The following is a 17657-nucleotide window of genomic DNA, read 5'->3' on the forward strand; positions in this document are numbered from 1 at the left end:
ATGGAGTCCAGGAAATCACTCCGTCTTTGAAAATTCCTTTTAGTTTATAGCATTTAAGCCTTGAGTAAGTATGATTAATATTACCAATACAGGCCCCTTACAATATGTATTCAAGGCTAATATCTTCTTTGTCAACGATCACAATTAGGTAGAGTCCATCTTAGGTAAGCTGAATCATCTCTGACCCTTGATTCTTGTTTTCCCAACCAGACCACGAAAAATGTCAAGGATGTGCTCAAGGGCAGTATTATCAACAACATGGCCAACAGCTGGGAAACCATTGCCTGAGTTTCTCAGTCCTCTATCCAAAAGACCTATGTTAAAATTCTTTTGTGTTTGGGAGAAACAGCTTACCACAGAGTGAATTTGACAACCCATGGGCATGTCCTCTCTTAGGAAATATTTCATCAAGATACGAAGATTTTGCCATCAAAATGGAAAGCCACATATTCTGCAGGAGCAGTAAAGTAGGTAGAAAAGTCCCCTTCAATCCAAGAGGCACTGAGGTTGGGGTGCCTGGCTGGCTCAGTCACTGGAGCACAAGGCTCTTGATTTCAGGGTTGTGAGGTCGAGCCCCACGTTGGGCACAGAGCTTACTTGAAAAACAAAACAAGGGATCCCTGTGTGGCGCAGCGGTTTAGCGCCTGCCTTTGGCCCAGGGCGCGATCCTGGAGACCCAGGATCAAATCCCACGTCAGGCTCCCGGTGTATGGAGCCTGCTTCTCCCTCTGCCTGTGTCTCTGCCTCTCTCTCTCTCACTGTGTGCCTATCATAAAAAAAAAAAAAAAAAAAAAAAAAAAAAAAAAAAAAAAAAAAAAAAACAAACAAGAGGCATTAAGCTTTTAACTAAGATGGATAGGACCTGGAGAGTGGCACTATTTATCTCACAATTCTGGCCTCTCTCAGCTGGCAAGGCCTCACCCAGCATAGAGGACGTGATAGACACCCCACTAGATCTTACCATATGATAAGAGAGTGGAATACAATGGGTCCTGTCGTGTGTGCCTTGAAAAGCAGCAGAGGGATGCCTGGGTGGCTCAGAGGTTGAATGTCTGCCTTCAGCCCAGGGCGTGATCCTGGAGACCAGGGATTGAGTCCCACATGAGTCCCTGCATGGAGTCTGCTTCTCCGTCTGCCTGTGTCTCTGCCTCTCTCTCTCTCTCTGTCTCTCTCTCTGTCTCTCATGAATAAATAAAATCTTAAAAAAAAGGAAGGAAGGAAGGAAGGAAGGAAGGAAGGAAGGAAGGAAGGAAGGAAGGAAGGAAGGAAAATAAAAAAGAAGAAAAGAAAGAAAGAAAGAAGAAAGAAAGAAAGAAAGAAAGAAAGAAAGAAAGAAAGAAAGAAAGAACCCCTCCCGCATCCCTCCCTCCTCCCCCGAATTCCTGCCGCCTTCCTCCCGCCCTCCCCAAGAAACGACCCCGCACCGCCCCTCCCCCCCCGACCGCCCTACCAAGACCCTCCTGAAAAGAAAAGAAAAGCAGAATATGGTAAAAGGAGCTTTGGGCTCCAGCTTGGGCTGGTAGCCAGAATCTAGCAATGCCTCCTCCAACTAGGTGAGCATGTTTCATACTTAATGTGCCTTAGGGCTCACATGAACCCTATGAATAAAGGAATTATCCACATTTTACTCAGACCAGTAAAACAGACTGGGTATCTGGCTCCAAAACTCACACTTCCAACCACACTAGTATACTACCTCAGTGTTTCTCATGAGTGATGATAAAGGGATAAGCAACATTACCCAATATCCCTTGGGATCGTCAAGAGGATGGAGTACAGAAATAAATGAGGCAATACTTTGGGAAAAGCTTTTAAAGTCCTATACATGTGTGTCATTCTTGCATCATTTAAACCAATCGGTTTGCATTGTTAAAACTAGTTTGGTTTTAGGGGTCCCTGGGGGGGGAGCTCAGTTGGTTAAGCATGTGCCTTCAGCTCAGGTCATGATCTCAGGGGCCTGGGATCCAGCCCCTCATTGGGCTCTCTGCTCAGTGGCAGTGGCAATTCTGCTTTTCCCCCATCCTTTGCCTCTGTGATCTTTCTCACTCTCACTCACCTCAAATAAGTAAATAAAATATTTTTTAAAAACCTAGTTTGGTTTTAACCAAAGGCCTTAGATTACATTTATTATTAATATCCGATCGGAGATTTCTTTGTGATCATTGGCCCCACTGACGGTGGGCTTGGTAGCAAAGGTGGTTCTCCGCCTCATATACCTGCAACTATAACATCTCTGTGATGGCAGAAATCTTGTCTTGTTCCTTGGAGAGTGCCTTGGAACGGTGCCTACCGTAATAATACTCGGCAAGGATTTGTGAGATAAATTATGACCAATCTCCAGCGTCTAGCATGGTCTGTAGCATCTTGTGAGCATTTTGACACACATTTAGAGTCTGACCGATGGGGTGACTACTATGCAACCTAGAGGTGATCCAGAACACCTCAGACTATACCAGAAAGAGAATACAATTGCACTCTGAACAGGAGCCTAGAACAGTGTCCCCAGAGCCACCATCATTTACAAATATTTACTCAGAAAAAAAAAATCCTTCTTTTTTTTTTTGTTGTCTTTTTGCTTTTTAGAATCTGTTTATTTTCCATCAACCTTATTTCCATTTTGTTTGCCTCTGTAGAAGAGCAGCTTAAGGCCCCTCCACGGTTGTTCCTACGCACTCAGCGGCCTGAGCAGCAGGAGCTGCAGACCAGTCGTTGGGGGGTGGGGGGACGGGCTGAATAGGTGCACAGGGCCCCAGGCCGCCTGCAGACCATCTGCGACTTCAGGCTGGGTCGCAGTGACTCAGGGACTGGAGCCATCCACTCACCCTGAACTTCCTCCTTGGTCACAGCCTGGTCAGCAGCTCTTCCTTTTCCATCTCCCCAGTATCTCTGCAGAAGCAGACATCAGGCATGACTTCCCACGGGTGCTCAGGGTACACGGTGCCACACACATGCAGGATCTCCCGGGCCAGCACCTCACTGCGTGAGCTCCCTTGGTTGCAGGGATGGCAATGCCCACGCAGGGGAGGGTCTGTGTTAGAGCCACGGGAGGCAGGCTAAGGTGAGGCCTGGGGGTCAGCCCTGGGATCAGTCACCGCCAGAAGCCTTGGCTCTCAGAAGGCGGCCTGGATCAGCTTAGCGAAAGTTCCAGGAGCAGAGAGGCCAGCAATCGGAGTGGCTCCTGCGGCAGCAGCAAATTCCGGATTTCTGGATGATGCGACACATCAGCTGGGGTTTCAATGGCAACAACGGCACCAGCTGCCAGCAGAAGCTTCTCCCGGGTTCTCTTCAGATTTAGGAGGTAGATACCATCACTTTGCCCTGTGTACTGTTCCATTTGGAAGTCAAGGTCGGTACCACCGAAGTGGGTTCCTGCTGCAGGAAGTTGAGGGCCTCCAACTCCATCATTTGCAGAACATCAAGGGCCCCAGACATTGTGAAAGTTTCCCCTGTCATATGGCAAAATGTATATGGCAAAACAACGCCATATGGACCCTTCCCTGGGTAGCAAGGAAAGGCAGAAAAAAAAAAAAAAACATTTTAGGGGAGCTTCTGACACAATAATAGTATAACGCACGCATTAATTCATTTAATGCATTTATTGCCTTTGACTACTTCTCCCTGGCAACCAAGTAAAAATTCATCGCCAAGTATACCAGGGAATGAATGAGCCATAGTGGAAGGCAGATTTGGTTTGATTTGTCCGTTGGTCCTACCAGCTAGCAGTTCACTAAACATCCCACACCCCACGGAGATAGCTAATCTCTAGTTGCCAACGGATGTGTGCCTGATGCTGCTCAACTTAGTAAATGCACTAACCTGCATTCTGCTACTATCAGGACTATCTCCTTGGTGGAGGCCTAGCCCCTTCTCACACTGTTTGGAAACCAAAATTTGATCTCTCGTTACCTACAGATTACCTAATTGCTTTTTTTTTTTTTTTTTTTAAGATTTTACTTATTTATTCATGAGAGACACACAGAGAGAGGCAGAGACACAGGCAGAGGGAGAAGCAGGCTCCATGCAGGGAGCCCGATGTGGGACTCGATCCTGAGTCTCCAGGATCAGGCCCTGGACTGAAGGTGGGGCTAAACCGCTGAACCACCCGGCTGCCCACCTAACTGCTCTTATTTAAATGTTTCATCACTAGGGATAGCTAGCTACTCTGAGTATCAAAAAAACAGTTCTGATCATTGACTTTGTATTCTTCCAGTGAGAGTATGTCAGAGTACCCAGCGTTGGGTGCAGAAGTAGAACCTCTAAGGAGTGTTTATTCACACAGCAAAATGTGCAAATGTGCCTGTAACATGCCAAGAGAACTTGACACTAGAAGAACTATGATCACATCTTTTATTTTTTAATTCATGGTCATCAGCTCCTGGACATTCCTTCCTACCACCAAGCCATTTGCTAAAGGCGAGAATGTTGAAATGAGAATTAAAAGAGATAATAAAGGTGCAAGTGCTTTATAAACTATCAAGTTCCAAACACACAGGAGGGATTATTATAGGAGGAAACATGCCTTCCAAAAATGAATCATTTAGAAATACTGTAAGGGGCAGCCCTGGTGACTCAGCGGTTTAGTGCGGCCTTCAGCCCAGGTTGTGATCCTGGGGTCCCGGGATTGAGTCCGACGTCCTGCTCCCTGCATGGAGCCTGCTTCTCCCTCTGCCTGAGTCTCTGCCTCTCTCTCTCTCTCTCTATGTCTCTCATGATTAAATAAATAAAGTCTTTAAAAAAAAAATACCATAAGCATCAATTATTGGTTTCCATGCTCGAATCATGACAAATTCTTGTAGCCACAACGAAGCAATAAATTGAAATCTGAGGTTAGAAACTAGTAATTCAGCATTTTTTGTCCGTGTGGAGATCCTAAATTTCACAACCGGTGGAGGTATCTACAGCATTTTAGAAGTTTATAGTTAAAAGTCTTCGTAACGGTGAATTGCCTAGAGATCCAAGTATTCCTGGGGCTTTGAATACTCCGAAACTTCCCGCTACCCTTTCCACCTCTAGGAAGGCTAAGGGCTGGGTAACTTAATGGGTTAAGGAGGTGGCTCAGTGGTTGAGCGTCTGCCTCCGGCTCAGGTCGTGACCCCGGGGTCCCGGCCGGGATCGAGTCCCCGCGGGGACTCTGCGTCTCCCTCTGCCTGGGCCTCTGCCTCTCTGTGTCTCAGGCATAAATAAATAAAATCTTAAAAAAAAAAAAAAAAAAAACCTCTCTCTCTAGGTCTATCATAAATAAATAAATATTTAAAAAATATAATAAAAAAACCCCAAACAAACAAAAAACGGGGTCAGGATTTCACCCGGCTGGTAAACCGCGTCTATGTCACGCGAATCGCGGAGCACTTCCAGCGGGCCGCCCCGCCCCCGCCCCCATCCCCGCCCCCACCCCCGCCCCCGGGCCGCGCGGGGCTGGGCCGCGGCGGGCGCTCCTCCCCGGGGCGGGGCTCCCCGGCTCCCGGCTCCCGGCTCCCCGCTCCCCGCTCCCCGGGCGCAGCCGCACGCGGCCCCGAGTGTGCGGCGCGGCGGGCGCGGGGCGCGATGTACCTCCGCAGGGCGGTCTCCCGGACGCTGGCGCTGCCCCTCAGGGCGCCCCCCGGGCCCGCGCCGCTGCGCAAGGACGGTGAGTGTCGCGCGGGCCTGGGGCCTGCCGAGCGCGGCCGGGGCTGCGGAAGGGGGCACCGAGCCCCCGGGGTGGGGGTGGGGGGACGGAGGGAGGCGAGTCCGGGGGCGACGCCCCGAAGGTCGGGAAGACCTCGGAAGTAGGGAGCCTTTCCCGCGCCCTTCGGAATCCCGGCCGGGCTTCCCGGGTCCGAATCCTGACCTGGGGCAAGTGAGTTAACCTCAGTTTCCTCATCTCTGAGATGGGGACAGCAGTGGGGTGAGTCGGAAGGAGTCACTATGCGGTTAAAGCGCTTAGAAGGGCGCCTGGCTGACGGCTGCGTAGCTGAGCACCTCTATGAGGTTAGGGACCAGGGCGCTGCAGCTGCCCGAGGGCGGAGCGCGGAGGGCGGCGGGGGCCACGCATCGCGGCCAGGAGGGCGAGGGGCCCCGCGGGCCGCACAGACGTTAGGGACCAGGGCGCTGCAGCTGCCCGAGGGCGGCGGGGGACGCGCATGGCGGCCAGGAGGGCGAGGGGCCCCGCGGCCCCGCAGACGTCGGGTAAATGCCCCCGAGCGAGTACAGCCGAGGCTCGCCCAGGGCTCGGGCAGCCGGGACTCCACGGGCCTTCGAAGCCCCTTCCCTGGGGCTGCCCGGGAACCGGGAGCGGTCCCCCGTTCCAGCGGCTGGGCCCCGCCGTCCCCGGACCTGCCACCCCTCCATCTGGGGCTGCCAGGGAAGACGGGGTGCGCAGAGGTGTCCTAAAGGGGCGGCCGCGGGGCGAGCTGAGGCTTCCTAACTGAACCTCGAGGAGCAGGGCGGCGCCGGCTCTAGCGCCTGGAGCGCGGTGCGGCCCGCGGGGTGCGAGCGCGCGTGTCCCCCCCCCCGCCCCCCCCCGCCCGCGGCTCTAGCCTGGAGCCCCGCGGCCTCCGCCCCGCACCCCCGGACGCCTCCTGGGAAGGGCGCGCTCCCAGAGCGTGCATCCGAGCCGAGAGAGACAGAGACAGAGACAGAGAGACAGGGACAGAGAGAGAGACAGAGACAGATAGAGACAGAGACAGAGAGAGACAGAGAGAGAAACAGAGACAGAGAGACAAAGACAGAGAGAGACACAGAGAGACAGAGACAGAGAGAGAAACACTCCTGAAGAAATATGTATGGACCCTTTTTTTTAGAGAGAGAGAGAGAGAACACTCCTGCAGGAAATTCTGTGGACCTTTTTTTCCCTTTTCTTTTCACATTCATTAGGCCTGTGGCGGTGATGCTGGTGGTGGGACGGAAGGAAGGTCTGTCCCGCTAGCTTTATTTTTCTCTTAAAACACCGGGAATAAGTTGCCTGGCAGGTAACAGAAGAAGGCATCTTCGTTTCCTCTGATCTTTGCGCGCAGAGACAGAGGCAGTTTTTTCGCAGACGAAACAGGGAGAAGCGGTTGGTGCCGGACCGAGGCAGGTGACGGTGGTGACTGGGGGGGTGGGGTGCGGAGAGAGGAGAGCCCGCCCCGACCGCCTGCACCGCCCCCCGACCTGGGGACCGGCCTGCACCCCCCCACCTGACCCGACCGCGGCCTGGGGACCCGCCTGCACCCCCTGCCCCGTCCCCGCCCCGACCGAGGCCTGGGGACCCGCCTGCACCTCCCCCCCCCCCGACCTGGGGACCGGCCTGCACCCCCCCACCTGACCCGACCGCGGCCTGGGGACCCGCCTGCACTCCCACACCCACCCTCGTCCGGCGCAAACACACACACACACCCCTTTTGTAACGACGGTTTCAGAGGATTTCTTTCCCAACTTGGGATAAGGGGAAAGTAGGTTAAAAGTCCTAAATCGGAGGGTAGCAATTCGGGCTGTGGCAGCACTGATCTGTCCCTAATTCTCGTCTGATTGTTTTTTCCTCGTAGCCCTGATTTATGTAAGTAGTTTAAGAACCATTATTTACTGCAAACCCGGCTTCAGTCAGGAACGTTCATTGACCATTTTCCTGGTACTTTCTCTGTTGATGAGAAATAAAACTTTCAGTTTTATCGAAGAGCAAGATGTTAGCTGTGCCTGGTCAAATTGTGTTTTCTGTGTTTTGCTTTTAAAAATATGACTTTTTAATGAGTAAAGAATTTGGGTTTGTAATCGATCATTTGGGAGGGATGCAAAAAGGCAAAATAGAAGTCACCTGTAATCCTAAGTGAAAACCACCATCTACGTTCTAGTGTATATAATGCTCCAGACCTTTTTTCCTCTTGCATTTTATTCTTATGCACTTGGCTTCCACAAAGTGAGATAGCCCTGTATAGATTATTCTGCTATAGCTTTGCATTTAATATATTGTAAATATTTTCTCATGTAAGTAAATATTCTTCTGCAAAATTTCAAATATCTAGTTCACATTGTATGGATATGCTCAAATTAAACTAATTAATCTTTATTTTTCATTTCATTGCTCTTTTAAATAACAGACATAAGTGTATTTGTGTTTGTCTTTACCTAAATCTCTAATGAGTTATTTATTGCTTCCTACTTAAAATAATCTTTTTGGTATCTATGGCTGGTTGACAAGTATGGAAGCTACATATTCCCTATTTAATAACAAATGTATTTTTAAACGAACAAAAGCCCCCCCCCACACACACACACAAGTCAAAGCCATTACCTCTTATGCTGTCTTCTTTGGGTACATTTGTGGGGGAAAATATTTTTTTGCAAGAGACGGTCATTTGTATCCAAACTAAAAACACAAGAAATCTCTCTAGTATTGCTACTATAAAGGTTTGTGATCAGTGCAAATGTCTTAATATTTGCCGTGTGCAAATCACAACTTCTTACTAATCCTCACACCCATACTCTGTGTCAGGCCACGTCCGATTTCTTTGCACTTTCCCAGTCACAGCTCTCCTACTCTTGCATATACTGTGCCTTCTGCCTCCAGTGCAATTTCTCTTGCCTTATTTATCTGACAATCTCCTCTACTGTTCCTTCAAAACCCAGGTCACGTCTCTTCAATTGTGACAGGTACCTTGAGCCAACTAGCTGAGATTTTTCACTGAATTTCCATGCTGTTGTTGCAACTTCTACTTACTTCTGTTCCTGCATTCGTCCTACTGCATTGCAGTTATTTGTCTACAATTATTTGTCTGTAGCCTACTTGAGGCTAGGGACCTAGTATGTCTTGTTCACAGTTATATCCTTAATGATTCTAACCATGCCAAACACACAGGAGGTGCTCGGCTGTATTTAATGAATGAACAAATATATAAATGCCTCTACTTTTTAATCTTTAAAATAAAGAATTTGAGCTGTATGAACTTTCAGTTATTTCTAGCTCTGAGTTTATCATAAAAATTTCACTTCCAGGGCATATGGTATAGGTAAGGTTTATATATTTAAACATAATAATATAGCACTCTTATCTATTTCTATTGTACAGGATTGTACTTCTATTTCAAACATGACCTTGTAACATTTGTCTTAAGCTTATATCTACCTGTCTTTAGAGGCTTTTGTTAGAAAAAATAAGATTTCTGCCTATTTGTATGTACATTTATATATGATGAATTTGTATTATAGATTTATAGAAATGTGTTGGATTTCAACATGTTTTATTTAACATGTAAGTTTTAAGTACAAATATATTTAATTCACTTTTTGGAAAAATAATCGTTTCCATTGAATCCTGTGGTGGAGTACATACAGCAAGTGGATTTCTTTTGCATCTTGTTTGACTATTAAAATTGTTCAGTGCTTTTGTCATTTCTCCTTACCTACGCCTGCACTCCTTCCAAGAAAAGCATGATGCTAAGCATGAAGGTGACAGGTTTCATGACCACTTGTCAAATTAGATTGGGAAAATGTCAAATGGAATTATTACCCTACCTTGTAATACTGTATTCCCTTAAGCCAAAAGCACTTGATGTTAATAGATTCTAGGTTCACTGATGGGGAAAAGTTTTTTAAGATATAATTATTTTAAATAGTTTTGCTTAAGTGGTGGAGCTAACTGCGTTTCAACTTGTTTTCCTAGCATCTCTTCGCTGGATGACGTCTAACAAATTGCCTGGACCATCTGGATCAAATATGATCTATTATCTCGTTGTAGGTGTCACAGTCAGTGCTGGTGGATATTATGTAAGTGTTTAAATAACCATAATGTTCAGGAATTCATATATTTTACAACCTATGGTAAAACTCAAAGCATTGCTAAAGTCAGGACATGGGATTAATTAAATATATGAGATTATGGAGATTTTTTTAAAGTATAAATCAACATTTCTTATGCATCATACACTGCCAAGTATGGGTGACTTTCAGTAAAAATGGTGTTATTATAGGGATGCCCAGGTGGCTCAGCGGCTGAGCGTCTGCCTTTGGCTCAGGGTGTGATCTTGGAGTCCTGGGATCGAGTCCTGCACGGGGCTTTCTGCATGGAGCCTGCTTCTCCCTCTGCCTGTGTCTCTGCCTCTCTTTCTCTGTGTCTCTCATGAATAAATAAATACAATCTTTAAAAAAAAAAAAGATGTTATTCTAAATACTAATAACACTAGTTGACGTTTGAGTATCCATCTATCAAATGACAGACTTATGGCTCATTTAATAATTACACCAATTTTATTAGGTAGATACTATTATTAACATTTAACAAGAACTATTTGGAAAGATTAACTTAAATTAATAGACTACTTTTTTCTAGAGCATTTTACGTTTGCAGAAAAATGAGCAGAAAGTACAGAGTTTTCATACCTCCTCTCAGCACTCCCTCCATTAACAATCTTGTATCAGTGTGGTACATTTGTTACAACTGATGAATCGATATTTATACATTATTATTAACTAAAGTCTATAGTGTACATTAGTCTTGGTATTGTACATTCTATGGGTCTGGACAAATGTATAATGATATATCCATTATAGTATTATACAGAATAGTTTCACTGCCCTAAAAATTCTGTGTTATATCTATTCATTCTTTCCTCCCTGAATCTTTTTATTGTCTTCATAGTTTTTATTAATTTTACATATCTTTATATACCTTCATTATTTTACAAAGGTAATATTCATACATTTTTTTAAAATTCAAAATAGACATGGAAAATTAAAAGTGTTTTCTTCCCTGGTCCCTTTACCCACTCCTCCCAGGTAATCACTGTAAAACAAAGCTTTTGGGATCCCTGGGTGGCTCAGTGTTTTAGCGCCTGCCTTCAGGCCAGGGCGTGATCCTGGGGTCCCGGGATCGAATCCTATATCGGGCTCCCTGCATGGAGCCTGCTTCTCCCTCCGCCTGTGTCTCTACCTCTCTCTCTATGTCTCTCATGAATAGATAAATAAAATCTTAAAAAAAAAGCTTTTGATGACATAATTTTGAACTTAAAATGATGGAATATTTGCGCACTAAATAAGATGAGTCTATTGAATCATTCATCATTTTGTCATAAACTTTTTTTTTTTAAGATTTTTTAAATTTATTCATGAGAGCCACAAAGAGAGAGGCAGAGATGCAAGCAGAGGGAGAGGCAGGCTCCCCACAGGTACCCTGATGCGGGACTCGATCCCAGGACACTGGGGTCATACCCTGAGCCGAAGGCAGGCATTCAACCACTGAGCCACCCAGTGGCCCCTCATCTATCAGCTTTCACTCATACCTAGATTTGTTTCTTCTACCATCTTTCAACGGCTTAATGTTGAATTCACTGCCCAGGGCTACTATTGTTGGATGTAGGCCATTGAAGAAACAGAGTGGACTAGGCCTTGTGATTATATGGGAAGCTGGAAGATGGAATTTCATCTGGAACTAACTGTACCCATAATTATGTTTATTAGTGCCAGACATGAACGGCTCCAGTCCATGAATTCTTTCTTTCTCCATCGTAAACTGGAAGGTTGTAAACTGACTGAGCTTTTGAGTCCTTTCTAGCCTTGTTCTCTCACAGTGGAAGTGGAGGTTGGACAAGGTGATAGTCTCCAAGTCCCTTTCCACTTCTAGGAATATGTAGGTTTACTCTTGAATGGTGGAAGCTTTAATTCCTAAGAATCTTAGGCTTTTGTCAGCAGGAAATACAGAATACGAGGCACTTGAAAACCTGTATTCGAGTCCCCTTCCTTGTCCTATACTAAAATAAGTGCTGTCCTAGATTTATCTGAATTGAATCCACAGATGCTCACTAGCCAGTTTTTCATTTCCAAGTAAAATCTTTTACTATGAGGACATCCTAGAATCTGGGAGAGGCACAGGTCGTGTCAATTTTTGAGGGTCTGAGCTATTTGTGGGATATTTTAAATACTAACGTTTCATAAATAATATAATAAAGTAATATCATTATCATTATATTATATATTATATATTATTATTATTATATTATAATAAAATAATATAATATAAATAATATCATTTGGAAATAAATTTCAGAGTCTAGATTGGAGGCCGTCCAAAGGCCTCTTCCGGCAGGCCTTCTTTCCACCCTGCATTTGACCATGTTAGATTTGGAAAAGGTAGGTTCTCTTGGCCACGGGGGTATGAATCAGTCTAATACCATCATCTCTTTGATTCTGTCTAAACTAGTCTTTCTTCTCACCTTGTGTTTTAGCCCCTTGAACAACAACAAAAAGGTAACATTCCTTGGGATGTCATTCATTGTTGGGCTGGCGATTTCAGGACTGTGAACCCCTACACAGGCTCAGCTCTGTGTACTGAGGATGGAGGGTGCTAAGTCAGCAGAGTGGCTTTATAAGCTACGAGGAGCTCCCACCCGACTAGAAGAGTAGTCCCTGCTCTTACTCAGAAACCATGACCATCACTCCTGCTGATCCTGTTTGCTCTGCCTGTTTCAAACCCCAATGGTTCACATCAGAATTCACCAAACCCTGTGGGATTTGATAGGGCCACTTCCATTTCACTTCCACCCTTGAGGTTATAGATTTTCCATTTCCACAGTCTAATTTTAACATGCTATCAAATGGTTTGTGATTTGCAAAGCACAATTTTTATTTATTTTTATTTTTTAAAAGATTTTATTTATTTATTTATTTATTTATTTATTTATTTATTTATTCATTTATTATTTATGAGAGACACAGAGAGAGAGAGAGGCAGAGACACAGGCAGAGGGAGAAGCAGGCTCCATGCAGGGAGCCCGATGTGGGACTCGATCCTGGGTCTCCAGGATCACGCCCTGGGCTGAAGGCGGCGCTAAACCTCTGAGCCACCCGGACTGCCCACAAAGCATAATTTTTAATAGATGCTTGGTCTTTCATTATGAGAAATTTTGAGAATACTATATACAAATATACAGATTCTGAAAATCTGTCATCCTACTACCGAGTGATAAATCACTACCATCCTTTCTTTAAAGCTGAGATAATACAAACAATATTATCTGACTAGTGGGATTTTCATTTTTGAAATATCATTGGCTAATATGAGTACAGGCCAGAGACGACTACTTGAATATGAAATGAAAGGATGCCTGCACGTTGGATCTATGCTTCAGATGGTGTTATTCCCAGTTCTGTTTCTGAAAATAACCATGGTCAGGTCATAGTGCTGCTTTTAAGGAATAACACTAGCTTACATAAGGAGTCTTCATGAGGGTCTACAAATAAGCTATTTTGGAAGATTTTTTTCATACTTTTTATTGTGGGATGATCGAGTTTCACATGCAGTGATAAGAGCTCATACCAAGAGGATCTCATATCATCTTTGCCTCATTTCCCCCGGTGATTAACGTTCCTGAAAGCTCCAATACAATATCACACCAGGAAATGGACGTGGATAAAAATCCATTGTCCTTATTCAGATTTTACCACTTTTACATGCACATTGTGTGTATATGTGTGTGTATTTAGTTCTGGGCAAGTCTGTCACATGGAGATTCGTGTATTCACCACCACTGTGAAGATACAGGCTCCCTCATTTAGCCCTTTATAATTGCCCTCAGTCTCTTTTTGCCCCTCCCCTCCCTTCTTCCTGGCCCTCACCACTAATCCGTTCTCTAGTTCTATCACTTTCCACTGCAAGAATGCTACATAAATGGAATCATAAAGTACATAACCTTTTGAGACTGGCTTTTTCCCCTCAGCATACTTCCTTGGAGACTCATCCAAATTGTTATACCTGTATTGACAGCTCATTGCTTTCTAATCCTGAATACTGTTCCATGTTATGCGTGTACCAGTTTATTTAACCATTCACCTGCTGTTGGACACCCAGACAGATTCCTGCTTTTGGCTATTACAAATAAACAATCATGAACACTTGTATATGGGTTTTTGTGTGCACATCAGGCCCCATTTCTTGGGGATAAATGCCAAAATGTCTCTGCTCTCTCTCTCTCTCTCTCTCTCTCTCTGTCTCTTATGAATAAGTAAATAAAGTCTTAAAAAAAATAAAAATAAAGTGTTCTGCTTCATAGTGAACGTTTCCAAAGGGGAAGCAGAAGAGTAGAGAGTGCGCATTGGGTTTCTCTTCTTTGAATCGTAGATACCTTTGAATTTGGCCTGATGAATCCTTGAACTCCAGAAATAACCTTAAGCACACATTTGTTTTCAGACTTATAAGATGGTCACATCAGAGCACGCCAAACCCACGGAACATATAACAAATTTGAAAGAAAAAAACAAAGCAGAGTTACATCCACCGCAAGGTAAAGTGAATTTATTATTTTTTTCCCTTGAGGCACTGACTTCCATCACCCTAGCCTAGCAATGGAATACTATTGGTTTTTGGCTTCTTTACCAACTTAATAGAATGGCTCTGGGCGGGAGTTCATTGAGAAAGGGAAAGCCCGACCAAAACCTAAAGAATATTGTTATGTTTTGGATGAGTGCATCAGATAAATGAGACGTTTTACTTTTGTACTGCTGACCAGTGACTTTGAATTCTTTGTGTGGTAATGTTCCTTTTCCCCTACTCAGACTTCCATTCATGCAGGCATAATTTTAGTATCTGTCTCTCTCAGCAGCTTCACCTTTCATTTCCCTCATTTTTTTTTTTTTTGAATCACAAAACTAATTTTCGTTTCAGTTTTGGGTGCCTACCCAAAGTACACTTGACATTAGGACAGTCAATCATGTCTTTTAAGTCCCTCAGGTGATCTGATTGATAAAATAGCAACTACTGGAACAGAAACTTTATATTTTCACTCTAATGTGTATTTTTTGCCTTAAACTGCTGCTTTAAATACTTTTTCTTCCAGGCAGCCCGGGTGGCTCAGCAGTTTAGCGCTGCCTTGGGTCCAGGACATGATCCTGGAGTCCCGGGATTGAGTCTCACATCGGGCTCCCTGCGTGGAGCCTGCTTCTCCCTCTGCCTGTGTCTCTGCCTCTCTCTCTCTCTGTCTGTGTCTCTCATAAATAAATAAATAAAATTTTTATAAATAAATACTTTTTTCCATCTCAATTATAATACCATTATTATTAATGAATATGATCACTCTTTAGGGACAGATAATAGCTACTTATGAGAGGCGCCTGGATGGCTCAGCAGTTGAGCATCTGCCTTTGGCTCAGGTTGTGACCCTAGGGTCCTGGGATCGAGTCCCACATAGGGCTCCCCACAGGGAGCCTGCTTCTCCCTCTGCCTGTGTCTCTGCCTCTCTCTGTGTGTCTCTCTTTTTTCTCCTCTGTGTGTCTCTCATGAATAAATAAAATCCTTTAAAGAAAAGCTACTTATGAGCCAGTTTTAGCCTTTTAGTCATGACAACAGTAAGAAATGGAATATCATCAATAAATACCACTGAAGGGGCAGCCCCGGTGGCGCAGCGGTTTGGCGCCGCCTGCAGCCTGGGGTGTGATCCTGGAGACCTGGGATCAAGTCCCACATCGGGCTCCCGGCATGGAGCCTGCTTCTCCCTCTCCCTCTGCCTGTGTCTCTGCCTCTCTCTGTGTATCTATGAATAAATGAATAAAATCTTAAAAAAAATTGATTTACTAAAAAAAAAAAAAAAACCCACCACTGAATACAATTATGAGAAGGCTGATTGTAATGATAATGAAATAACAGCATTTCCATAGCACTTCTTTGTTACTGGGGTGGGGAGGAACCGAAGGGAGAAAGAATCCCAAGCAGACTCCCTGCTGAGAGCGAAACCCCACAGGGGCTGGATCTCCAGATCCTGAAATCATGACCTGAGTCAAACTCAAGAGTCGGGTGTTTAACCTACTAAGTGACCCAGGCGCCCTGCACTTTTGGTTTTAAACCAAAATGATAAAAAATGTATGATAAATCGTACACATTATTTTAATCAACCCTCACAGTAGCTCTGTGAGGTAGATATTATCAATATCCTCATTTTACAGATGATAAAACTGAGGTTGAGACAGGATTGTCTTCACATTCCTTATATTAAAATAAATAATATTTATTAAAAAAATTTTTTAAGGTTTATCAGGTTCAAAGTGTTTATGAAAAAGCAGGTCCCCATTTTCCCTCCCAGAGGCAGGCAATAATACCAGCTTCTCCGTAGCCTCCTGGAGAGAGTCTTTGCAAATAAAAACCACCTGGGTGGGGATCCCTGGGTGGCTCAGTGGTTTGGCACCTGCCTTTGGCCCAGGGCGCGGTCCTGGAGTCCCGGGATCGAGTCCCGTGTCGGGCTCCCAGCATGGAGCCTGCTTCTCCCTCCTCCTGTGTCTCTGCCTCTCTCTCTCTATGGCTATCATGAATAAATAAATAGATAAATCTTAAAAAAAAAAAAACCACCTGGGTATATCTTCCCTCCTTTTGCCCTAGCACATATGGTGCCGTACAATACACATTGCTCCTTTTTTCACATAAGAGGCCACCTTGAAGACCATGTCCTATCAGTACATATAGATTTGTCTCATTTTTAACACTGACTGTGCAGAGTTCCCCCGTATTCCCGTGCTGTTTAACACTTTGTTTAATGGACTAAATCTTAAAGGTGAAAAAGAGAACGTTTTGGGAGCTGAGAAAGCAGGTTCTGAAGTCCATGCAGTATCGTTAGTGGAAGTTCCGGAGGTGGACGCAGAAGACAGTCCGGATGCTGCAGGTGCAGCCCCAGAGGCCTCGGCCTGTGCAGGTGACACGGAGGCCACTGCGCTTGGGGCCGAGGGTACAAAGGCAGCGCTGGGCCCCGGCCCTGAAATGCCCCCTGAGGGTCACAGTGCAGCTTCGGATGAAGCTGTTGCCAGAAGTCACGATAAAGGGACAGCAGAGGGGGAAAGCTTTGGTGGAAATGCTGAACTAGAAGAAGAGAATCCTCCGGTTGAATCAGAAGCCTGTGCAGGGGATGATTTACAGGAGGAAGCCCGCGGTGGTGCTGACGCGGCCCCGGCCCAAGGCTGATCCCAGGCTGATTGACACCTCAGCAGAAAAATGCCAGAGAGGGTCTGATGGGTGCTTTTGTAGTTTCAGTAACCGTAGCTTCAAAACAGGCTGCTTTTCTAGAACGCTTTAATGTGCCTTGAAGATTTTTGGTGTCTACTGACAGATTTCAGGATTGAGAGACTTGAGATTTTGCACATCTGAATAGTTTCCTACTGAGATCATATTCGGAGATCAGAATATGCCGTTGGGGTAAAGAGCTTAAGGAATTCCATCTTTGCATTTGAGTTTTATGTTACAGGAATCGAGCTATCCATATAATCTGCATTCACTTTAATTTTGCTATTCCTGTACCTTACTTCAATGTATGTTAACTAGATTCTCGAGTTTTGATTTGAACTCATTTAAATAAAATTGGAAAATCTTTAGTGCCTGTTTTTATTTGCTAATATTTATATGTATAAATAGTCTATAATATTAAAGATTATGTATAATATAATAAAATGTTATATTATGAATTGTAGATTACCGTACACACATATAGCTTCACATGAACAATCAAAGAAAACATATAATCTACAGAGAACCTTAATGGATGTCTTATGAAAGAAATATATTCATTAAAAACATAGGATGGGGGCAACCCTGGTGGCGCAGCGGTTTGGCGCCGCCTGCAGCCTGGGGCATGATCCTGGAGACACTGGATCGAGCCCCACGTCAGGCTCCCTGCATGGAGCCTGCCTCTCCCTCTGCCTGTGTCTCTGCCTCTCATTCTCTCTCTGTGTCTCTATAA

The 17657-nt window shown here is 45.0% G+C and overlaps 1 protein-coding gene across 2 annotated transcripts; it reads left to right on the top strand.

Annotated features, from left to right (window-relative positions):
• The first annotated feature begins 5496 nt into the window (after positions 1-5496).
• Positions 5497-17292, top strand: MGARP (mitochondria localized glutamic acid rich protein). 2 transcript variants are annotated; one of them, XM_038564601.1, is made up of 4 exons: positions 5497-5626; positions 9614-9717; positions 14132-14225; positions 16482-17292. In XM_038564601.1, exons 1-4 carry the CDS (start codon positions 5545-5547, stop codon positions 16883-16885), a joined length of 684 nt encoding a protein of 227 aa, XP_038420529.1. In that variant the 5' UTR covers positions 5497-5544; the 3' UTR covers positions 16886-17292. The 2 variants fall into 2 exon arrangements, with proteins under 2 accessions (XP_038420529.1, XP_038420530.1); XM_038564602.1 differs by lacking the exon at positions 5497-5626 and adding an exon at positions 5813-5836.
• Positions 17293-17657: the final 365 nt, after the last annotated feature.

The sequence above is a fragment of the Canis lupus genome, chromosome 19 (genome assembly GCF_011100685.1).
Source record: "Canis lupus familiaris isolate Mischka breed German Shepherd chromosome 19, alternate assembly UU_Cfam_GSD_1.0, whole genome shotgun sequence".
Classification (NCBI taxonomy): Eukaryota; Metazoa; Chordata; class Mammalia; order Carnivora; family Canidae; genus Canis; species Canis lupus.

Excerpts from the sequence above, each read along its gene's own strand:
- MGARP (XM_038564601.1), top strand. The coding sequence starts at position 5,545 with ATGTACCTCCGCAGGGCGGTCTCCCGGACGCTGGCGCTGCCCCTCAGG. Across the intron at positions 5,627-9,613 it reads CGCGCCGCTGCGCAAGGACG|CATCTCTTCGCTGGATGACG; the intron begins GTGAGTGTCGCG and ends TTGTTTTCCTAG. Across the intron at positions 14,226-16,481 it reads AGAGTTACATCCACCGCAAG|GTGAAAAAGAGAACGTTTTG; the intron begins GTAAAGTGAATT and ends TAAATCTTAAAG.